This window comes from Tachypleus tridentatus, chromosome 13, assembly GCF_004210375.1.
Source record: "Tachypleus tridentatus isolate NWPU-2018 chromosome 13, ASM421037v1, whole genome shotgun sequence".
In the NCBI taxonomy this organism is placed as follows: Eukaryota; Metazoa; Arthropoda; class Merostomata; order Xiphosura; family Limulidae; genus Tachypleus; species Tachypleus tridentatus.
Window position 1 is genome coordinate 29,043,270 of NC_134837.1, and position 10,361 is coordinate 29,053,630.

The window sequence follows — 10,361 nt, forward strand, 5'->3', positions numbered from 1 at the left end:
CATGGCGACCCGTGAAGGGGTGGAGAAGATCCTGGTGGTTGAGGGGACCAATCCTAACACACCACTTTGGCCTTGAATTCCTGTAGACGGGGCAGTCTTTGGGTGGCTCCCTTGGGTCAATTGGCTGGTCCACTTGGGCTAGAGTCAACCAAGTACCAGTGTTGGAATATCTCAACGGGTGTTGTGGACATTGTGTCTGATGCTGGTGTTTGGGTATAGTGTTCACGAAACCCTGGTGTTGCTGCCGTGTCCTTGCATGACATTGTAGTGCATCCCCTCATAGGGCTCCATGGTGGGTGGAGTCAGTGGGTACTGAAATTTTCCTTTTTTTCCTATGGATCCTCCAAAACAAAATTTTAAATAGTGAAAAAACAGTCAATAGGTAAATGACCATGTCTTGAAGACTCTGAGCAGCAATCTTCAACATCTGTAACACCTGTACCTCATTTTCTTATATTACATTCTCTTTCAGAAAAACCTTTAGGGCAAATGTCCCCCTTTTTTGTTCAGAAGGGACTAGAAGGACTTGCTGGCTCTCCAAAGTCAGTAAAGAAGCTTCGATCTGGAGACATTGGTTGAAACATCCACATCCCAATACAGTGAATTCCTCTTGAATTCAAAGGCAATTGGGGATGTACCTGTTGAGGTTACCCCTCATGCTAGCTTGAATTCATCATGAGGAGTTGTTGTTGAGAGGGATTTGAAGAATGTCCCCAAGTCAGAGATTCTTGCTGGTCTCTCTATTCAAGGAGTTTCTGCAGTGAGGCACATCTCCATTTGCAAAGATGGAGTTACACTGGTGACAAATATCCTCATTTTGACATTTACATCACCACGTGCACCTGCCACCATCAAGGCAAGTTATCTAATTTACAAGGGTATGGCTGTACATTCCAAACCCTCTCCAATGTTTCCAATATCAGAGGTTCGGCCATTCAAAGACTTCATGTTGTGATTCCCTGACATGTGCTCATTGTGGTGGCAAGGAACACGATACCTATGAGTGTGACACAGACCAACATTGTGTCAACTGTAATGGTTCCCACCCTTCCTACTTTCGTTCTTGCCCAAAATGGTTGGAGGAAAAGGAGGTGCAGCATTTGAAAACGATTCATAACATTAGTTGTCCTGAGGCTTGGAAATTGCTGTCTGCCACTCCATCTCAGACATATGCTGCTGCACTTCATTCCACAACTACAGTGGGAGTGCAGACAGATCTCTCTGAGCCTTCAAGAGAATCATTTTCAAAACAAATGAAAAGCTTTTTGACCTCCATGGTTAAAAAGGTTGATGAATCGACTTCCACACCCATCCCTGTTCCTCCCATACATTCCAACAAACCTCAAGATCCACATACTTCAGTTTCAAATGCAGGCATTTCTTCTGATACATTTTTTTTCTCCCACCCCAAGATGCAAAACTATCATTCGTTCATGTCCTCAGTCACTGAAATCCCCTTCCAACAACAAAGACCTGCCCAATCGACCCAGGACAGGATCCATGGAGGTTGATAGACCTCCTCCGAATAAGAACAGTAAGGAAGAAAGACGTGGTCGTAAACAGAAGGGTTCTCTAGCCACTTTGCCTACCCATCATTAAAAATGACCACCTTGATACAATGGAACTGTTGAGGATTATGTTCTAATCTTGATGATATCAAAACACTGATTGCTTCCTACCATCCTGTATGTCTTTCCTTACAAGAAACATTTCTAAAACCTGCTGATACAGTCACCATTCGGCAGTTTTCTCTGTACAGAAATGACAGGCTGTGTGATGGACGAGTACAGGGAGGGGTGGCAATATTGGTTGATCAGCATGTGCCCACCTTGTCTTTATCACTCAACACACCCTTGGAGGCCATAGCCATCCGTGTTTCCTTGGGTCATACCATCACTGATTTTTCTCTCTACCTGTCTCCTTGAGAGACAAAAGATCAATCAGACCTTGATGCTCTCATTGAACAGTTGCCATCTCCATTTCTAATCCTGGGGGACTTTAATGAACATCATCCCCTCTGGGGAAGTGCTGTTATTGATAGGAGGGGTCACTCTGTAGAGCATATACTCTTTGATCACAATCTTTCTCTTTTCAATACTGGTTCTTCCACTTATTTTCATGCACCTAATCAGTCCTTTACTGCTATTGATCTCCCAGTTTGCTCCCCTTCATTATTTTCCCATTTTTCATGGAGGGTTGACAATAATCCACTAGGCAGTGATCATTTTCCTATACTTTTGAGAGAGACTGGCCATGGTCAGTGCCACCCTACCCACGTGCCCCAATGGAAGCTGGATCAGGCAGACTGGTCCACTTTCACTGCTCTCACAGAACTTGATCCTGCCATTGTGAATCACCCATCAATAGACAACTGTGTGGCAGTGGTAACTGACTGTATTATACAAGCAGCTGCTCAGTGTATTCCTAAAACCTTGACACGTTTTCCACAATATCCTTTTCCATGGTGGAATCCTGCTTGCTACCTGGCATGGAAGGCTCAAAAATGGGCCTGGGATACTTTCGAACTGCATTGTTTTCCAACTGGCCCATGCTAGGTGGGTACGACATCAAAGCCAGAAGGAATCTTGGATTAAGTTCACAACTAGCATATCTTCTACCACCAGTTCCAAGGTCATATGGGATAGGATTCGAAAGGTCAGTGGGCACTGCAATTCTGGGCCCCTGTCGATCTTACTTTCAGATGGCCAAGAGGTAGATGATGTCTGGAGCATTGCTGATACTCTAGGTGAAAGCTTTTGCCGGGTTTCTAGCACTTCTGCTTGTTCCTTCACCTTCTTGGCCACCAAGACTCGGGCAGAGTGTTCACCTCTTTCTTTTCGAACTGACTGTCTCTTTGACTGTAATTGTCCCTTTACACTGGTGGAACTGAAAATGGCCCTTCATCGGTCTGGCAGTACATCTGTTGGACCTGATGATGTACACTATGACATGCTGTGCTATCTCTCTCTCCTGCTTCTCTTGATATTCTTCTAATTGTTTTTAACCAGATCTGGCAGGAGAATGTTTCTCCTGATGCCTGGTGCCAGGCTATTATCTTACCTTTCTCTAAGCTTGGGAAAGATACCAAGATTCCTTCAAACTACCATCCAATTGCTTTGAGATTAACCTTAGAGAGGATGGTTAATGCTCGTCTTGTTTGGTTCCTTGAATCAAACAACCTCCTCTCGCCCACCCAGTGTGGGTTCCAACGACAGCACTCCACCATGGACCACCTAATTCGACTTGAAACATCAATCAGAGAAGCCTTTTTCAAATGCCAACATCTTGTATCAATATTCTTTGATATTGAGAAGTCTTATGACACAACATGGAGGTATGGCATTTTGCGAGACCTCCATATATATATATGTTACATCTCCATTTGCCTTTGTTTATTAAAAAATTGTTAATGGACAGGAGATTCCAAGTTTATGTGGGTTCAACACTTTCCCGTTCTTTTGTACAGGAACTTGGGGTCCTTCAGGGCTGTGTTTTGAGTGTCACACTTTTCAGTATAAAGATAAATTCCATCACTGAATAACTCCCTCTCACTGTTGCGAATGGGCTGTATGTCGACGACTTTCACATCTTGTGTCAGTCGTCGGACACGAGATATATTGAGCGGCAACTACAAACTGCCCTCACTCATGTACTGAAGTTGACTATGGTGAACAGCTTTAATTTTTCTCTTTCTAAAATCGTTTGCATGCACTTTTGTCGCCATCGGGGTATTCACCCTGATCCTGAACTCCGTATCGGTGAAGGTTTGCTGCCAGTGGTCCCTGAGACCAAGTTCTTGGGGCTTATCTTTGACTGTAAGCTGACCTTTATACCACACTTAAAGCAGCTACGGGTCAAATGCACAAGAGCACTGAACATCCTCCATGTCCTCTCTACCACCAGTTGGGGAGAGGATCGATGTTCTATGTTAAAGATATATCGTGCTCTTATTCGATCAAAACTCGACTATGGATCAATGGTCTATGGTTCTGCCAGACCCTTGGCCTTAAAGATGCTGGACCCCATTCATCATCTAGGACTTCGACTCTGCACTGGGGCTTTCTGCATCTCTCCAGTTCAAAGCTTATACATTGAATCTCATGAACCTTCTCTGCACCTTCGCCGTTTACAACTATTTTTACTATATTCTTCGAAACTTCATTCCTTACCAAAGCATTCTACCTGGGGATGTGTTTTCCTTCCTCAGTGGGCCCTACTTTTTCAGAACAGACACTCTGCCATTGCTTCTTTTGGCCTTCGCATCCAGGCGCAAATTGGATGAATTGGGTCTGTCCTTGGATAACATTGCAGAATCCACTGGTCAGCCAATCACCCCCATGGTTTATTTCAGCCCCCAAATGTGACCTTTCTTTAAGTCATCTGAAAAAGGCAGATACTCCCAATTGGAAGTACCGTCTTTTATTTACTGAACATCTTTCGAACAATCATTCCATTCCAATTTATACGGATGGTTCCAATTCAGATAAATCTATGGGATCTGCCATGGTTTGTTGCAGTTCGGTGTTTGCATGCAGAATCCTCTCTACAGCTTCTGTGTTCACTGCTGAACTGTACACCATATCTCTTGCCCTGGATCATATTGAAGCTGAGCAGTACTTCGACTGCACAATTTATACTGACACCCTTAGTTCTCTGCCGGCTCGCACCCTGTTCTTGCTGATATTCAAAACCGACTGGCCCATTTCTCATTAACATCTACTTCCATCATAGAGTCTTAGTCTTAGAGCTATGGCTCATTAAATAAACCAATTTTTGTTACAATTTTGGGTTTTTACGTGATTTTACAGCCCTCGCTATGAAAATCCTAAGAGAGAGAAACTTGGTTTGAGACCATTTGTGAATTTGTGAGATTCATTCAGTTAGTGTAGCAAATTTAAGCCTTCTACCACCATTATTTTTTCAGCTTTAAGCAGCCAAAGTTGCCCAAAAATGAATTTGCCAAAAATAAAAAAAATATTTAAATTTTACAGGGCTGTAAGTCAGAAACTACTAGAGATATTGATTCAATCTTTGGCAATGTTTCATTATATGGGTAGATGAACACATGTGAATTTTTTCAAGGCATTCTAAGGGGGTCACCTGGAAAATTTTCCAAAATCTGGATGATTTGACATGGAATGACCCAAGTGTTCACTGACAGTATGAATAATTATAATATTCTGTTACTTCTTGTTCATTCTATACTAATAAGTAACACAAATTTTGTCATACACTTCCTTCTTTTCTAATTCTCATATATTTTGTATGAGCACAAGTTGTAAACTAATTCTAAAATTTAATATTTTGGATTCATTTGCATTGTATAATCAACGATTTGCATCATTTCATAGTATAGAATACTGACATGTACCTCCTAAAATTCAAGTGAATACAATACCTGATATTGTAGGATCTTTAGTTTCAAACTACATCTTATCATAGTGTAGAATATTTTATATTAAACTGCAACTGATGATAATGTAGAATATTTTGTCTTATATTTTCAGGTAACTAAAATTACCACTGTAGAATCCCTTGCCTTGTACTGTCTGATAACTAAAACAACTAATAATACAGAATCCCTCGTCATTTTCTGTTAAATCATTAAAACAACCAGTTATGTAAAATCCCGTCTTCTACTGTCATATAAATAAACTCATAATATAGAATCTCTTACCTTGTACTGTCAGATAACTAAAACAACCACTAATATAAATCCCTTATTGTTTCTGTCAGACCACTAAAACAACCAGTGATGTATAATACCTTATCTTGCACTGTCATATAACTAAAACAACTAATAATATACAATCATTTGTCTTGTACTATCAGATAACTAAAACAATTAGTCATAGAGCAATCCTTTGTCTTGTACTGTCAGATAACTAAAACAATGAGCAATAGAGAATCCTTTGTCTTATACTGTCAGATAACTAAAACAATGAGCAATAGAGAATCCTTTGTCTTATACCATCTGATAACTAAAACAATGAACAATACAGAATCCTTTCTTTTACTGTCAGATTTAAAGTAACTGATAATGTAGAATCCCTTGTCTTGTACTATCTGATAACTGAGACAATAATATAGAATCCATTGTCAGGTAATTAAAACAATTCATTATGTAGAATCATGTCAAGAATTTGTATTTATCTAATAGCACATTAATTTGGACACTTTGCAATTCTTTATTATCATAAGTTATTCATATGACACACAAACCTACTTTAGATTTAGGTGGTTAAAATATTTTATACTTTCTGACAGATTCACAAGATTTACCGGAACAGTGATGCCAGTTTTGCCAAAGCTCAAGAAGAATTTGCCCACGGTGTTGTCCGCAATGAGTATGTCCAAAGTGCTGCTACCAGTGCTGCAACAACAGCTGCTAAACAGTCACTTAGAGGAAACCGTTACTGAGGTGGGTTTATTTCCAGTATTTATACTCTTCAAAAAAAAGAAATGCTAAAGGCAAAATTTGAGACAAATTAAGTTTATTCCGGGTAGTTCTGTATGACTTGTGAAACTTTGCACATTCACTGCTGAACATCCAAAGTCTGCAAAGTCCACGCTCACCAGGTGAAGTTTAACGTCACTCAACGTCAATAACGAGTATGCCCCTGAGCATCAATAACTGCTTGGCATCTCCTGCCCATGGAAGCGATGAGATGACGAATCACATCCTGTGGAATGGCTGTCCACTCAGCCTGCAAAGCTGCTGCAAGCTGAGGTAGAGTCTGCGGTTGAGGTTGTCGCCGTCGCAGACGTCGGTCGAACTCGTCCCAAAGATGTTCGATGGGGTTTAAATCTGGTGATCTGGAGGGCCAGAGAAGAACGTTGATGTTGTGCTGTCTCAAGAAGACAGTGGTGAGTCGGGCTGTGTGAGAACGGGCGTTGTCATGTTGAAAAACGTCGTTGACGTTCACCATGATGGGTTGCACATGGGGCCTATAAATCTCGTCGACGTAACATTGAGCTGTAAGATTCCCTCGAATGTGCAAAAGGTCTGTTCTGGCAATGTAGGCGATGGCAGCCCACATCATGACGCTGCCACCACCAAATCTGTCAACTTCCTGCACACAGTTTGCTGCAAAACGTTCACCTCGGCGACGGTAAACACGGGTTCTTCCATCCTGCCTACGAAGCATAAAACGTGATTCATTGCTGAATCAAACATGCCTCCATGAGGCCAGACCTGATGTGCCCGAGTCCACTGCAGCCGTGCTTGACGATGTTGCTGGGTGAGGATGATGCCTCTGACTGGACGTCGAGGTCGGATTCCTGCATCTCGTAGACGGTTGTGTACAGTCTGATCAGAAATCCTATGCAGCCCTGGTATGGTTGAGGCAGTAAACGTCGCAGTGGTGGTCCTATCCTGAAGGTGACGTAACCGGATGTAGCGATCTTGTGCGGGCATGGTCACACGAGGTCTGCCAGATCTTGGACAGTCATAAGTTGATCCATGTTGTTGGTGACGATTCCATAGCCTTGTGATGGTGCTTGGGTGGACATTCACAGCTCTGGCAACATCTGATCGAGATTTGCCTGCTTCCAAGCAACCAATGGCGTTGTTCGTTGTGCTCTAGTCAGTCTTGCCGTAACTGTATTGCGTGTCGGTGACTTAACACTGAGCTATGGAAACCGAGAACCCATCACTTTTATAGGGATTTTGCACATGTTGCACTTGCAGAACATGCAGATCTCTCAAACAAATTTATTGGACACAAATGCATTTTGGCGAAAAATCCGATGTTTTCCTCCGTTTTCAAAGTGCACAACTTTTATTGTCATTTTGGTCTGACAATCAGTGCCTTAACACATGTAACATCACATACTCTGATATTGTAACGTTATTACATATTTTTCTCTTTAAAATAAAAAAAATCTCTTTTGCATTTTTTTTTTTTGAAGAGTATAGTTTATTGAGTTAGACTAACTGTAATGTTAGTTTTATTGTTTTTTAAATGTGTGTGACCATGTGAATAATGAACATCAGCAGTTTATATATAATAGTGTGTGGTAGTGCGAGTTTGTAAAATAAGTCTTATTAGTAGGTTAATCATTTTGTTGAACTTAAAGCATTTTCCTGGTATGTTAGGTCCTGGACTCTGTCTTGAAAATGCTGAAATTAAATTATTTGAAAATCCTTGTGCTTGAGATTGATATTTTTTGTGATAGAAGGATATGGTAGGCTAAGACTTTTATTAAAAGAAACTAGTGCTATAGACTGGGTGGTGTTTGTGAGAGTAGGAGAATATTATCTGAAATAACTAGTGTTATAGATGGAATGGTGGTTGAAAAGAGAAGAATATGGTAGAATATTATTACTGGATAAACTACAGCTAGAGGTGGGTGTTATTTGCAAGAAGAATATGGTAGGGTAAGTTGTTAAAGTACAGTATGAACAAATACAAGCAGGTTAATCTTTTAAACTCAGTCACTCGCTTGTTATTCCAAGATAAAATACTTCACACAGAAAATACAAAAACATTTAAATTACTTTGTTGATGTAAAACCAAAAAAACCTGGACATGTTATGTTACATATAAGTGAACTGTACTTTAGTAATGGGGGATGGAGGGTGTACTTCCTCCCTTCATTTTAGGTGTGGGGGTATGGTGCATACAATCATCCCTCCCCCCATACAGTTTGGTTTATTGAATTGTTTTATTTCATTACAGGCCTACAAATTGTGTGTTTGTTCTTGTGATTCTCATGTTTTTAACAATCGAATTACATAATTAGGCCTAGATGTAGGTTTTTTCAGTAGCCAAAATCTTTAATATAGGCTTGCTTCTAAGCTTTTCGATCTAAGTTATAGTTCGTAAGTATCAGTCAGTAGGCCTAAGTATACATCCAAGTATCATGGCAGCAAGATTACTCTGTGACTGCATGTTTACAGCTTTCAGGTTCACGTGATCAGAGATTACCAATTTGCAAATTGAACAGTCCACATATGTGGTTGCAAAAATCATCCCCCCTCATCGGGTGTAAAAAATCTATGCCCCTGTATAACACCCAGCTTATTCTCTTGGTGTGTATAATACATAATTTGTATTAATGCATAATACTTAATTTCTATTTTATAAACTTCTAATAATACATAAAACTATTTCATTCTTAAACATAACAGAAATGTAACATACAATGATACATGAAACTTATCCTTTTAATGGTATGTAACAGAAATCTGCCATACAATGATACATGAAACTTAACATTTAATAATACATAATAGGACTATCTTCTAATGGTACATAACAAAAATTACTCATCTAATTATACATGAAAGGATCCTATCCTCTTAACAGGAGCTTACCCTATGATCATATACTACAGTGTAAAATTGTTTACATTATAGTGCAAAAGTAACTGGGAAATATGTTTTAAGACAGAAATAGTGTATTAATGTCATTTGTTGCCTGTTGTATTATAATACTTTTGTTAAATGTAAGTACATTAATAATATGGCAAATTTTTTTTGTTTTACTTTTGTATTTTTTCAAGTCTGACATAGGGGTTGAGAACTTTTTACTAAAATTTCCTTGCCTGGCATGGCCTGGTGGTTAAGGCACTCAAACTGGTAATCTCAAGGTTGCGGGCTTGAATCCCCATCATGCAAAATATTCTTGCCCTATCAGCCATGAAGGCATTATAATGTTATGGCCAATCCCACTATTCCTTGGTTAAAGAGTAGCCCAAGAGTTGGCAGGAGGTGGTGATGACTAGCTGCCTTCCCTCTAGTCTTAAACTGCTAAATTAGAGACAGCTAGTGCAAATAGCCCTTGAGTAGCTTTGCATGAAATTCAAAACAAAAAATCAAAGTAAAATTTCAACCCACCTGAAACATGCACAGAAATGTGCGACATAAAAGTTGATACTATTTTTTCTTGTACTGTTTAGTCTGCTCTACAGTTTTGTATTAAGACAAATGGAGAATGTCACTGTAACCTGACCAAAGTCAATATTCACCCTGATTGGTTTTTCTACTTTACAAACTTGGATTGCTAATTTTAAATACAAAATATAAAAAGATAAATAAGCAATGATACAACTATATACAAGTTAGTCAGGTTGTACTATAACAGTTTAAAAATATATTTTATCTGCAATAATATAATATAACCATATATATGATTTCTAAAACTACATTTGATGTATGTTTTGTGGGAAATCTTTTAATGCCTGAACACCAATTGTTGAACAATATCTTTAACTTGTGAATAAATAAATAAATAAATAAAATGTTGAACATTCTCTTATAAAGGGAAGCATTGGATTTATAATAAGGTAAGTTATAGATGTACATTTACATAAAGTTTATTACTAACTGTGAGACTTTTAATAGTTTAAACATTTTG

At 39.3% G+C, this 10,361-nt stretch overlaps 1 protein-coding gene across 3 annotated transcripts in view; it reads left to right on the forward strand.

Annotated features, from left to right (window-relative positions):
* LOC143239597 (secretory carrier-associated membrane protein 1-like) overlaps positions 1-10,361 on the forward strand; it is a 38,246-nt gene that overhangs the window by 23,068 nt on the left and 4,817 nt on the right. For all 3 annotated transcript variants that reach the window (XR_013021253.1, XM_076480819.1, XM_076480820.1), the window contains one exon: positions 6,268-6,421. Coding sequence is in view for 2 of the 3 variants with exons in the window: in XM_076480819.1 (XP_076336934.1) it covers positions 6,268-6,420 (153 nt within the window). In the remaining variant the exon portion in view is untranslated. The remainder of the gene's footprint in view (positions 1-6,267; positions 6,422-10,361) is intronic.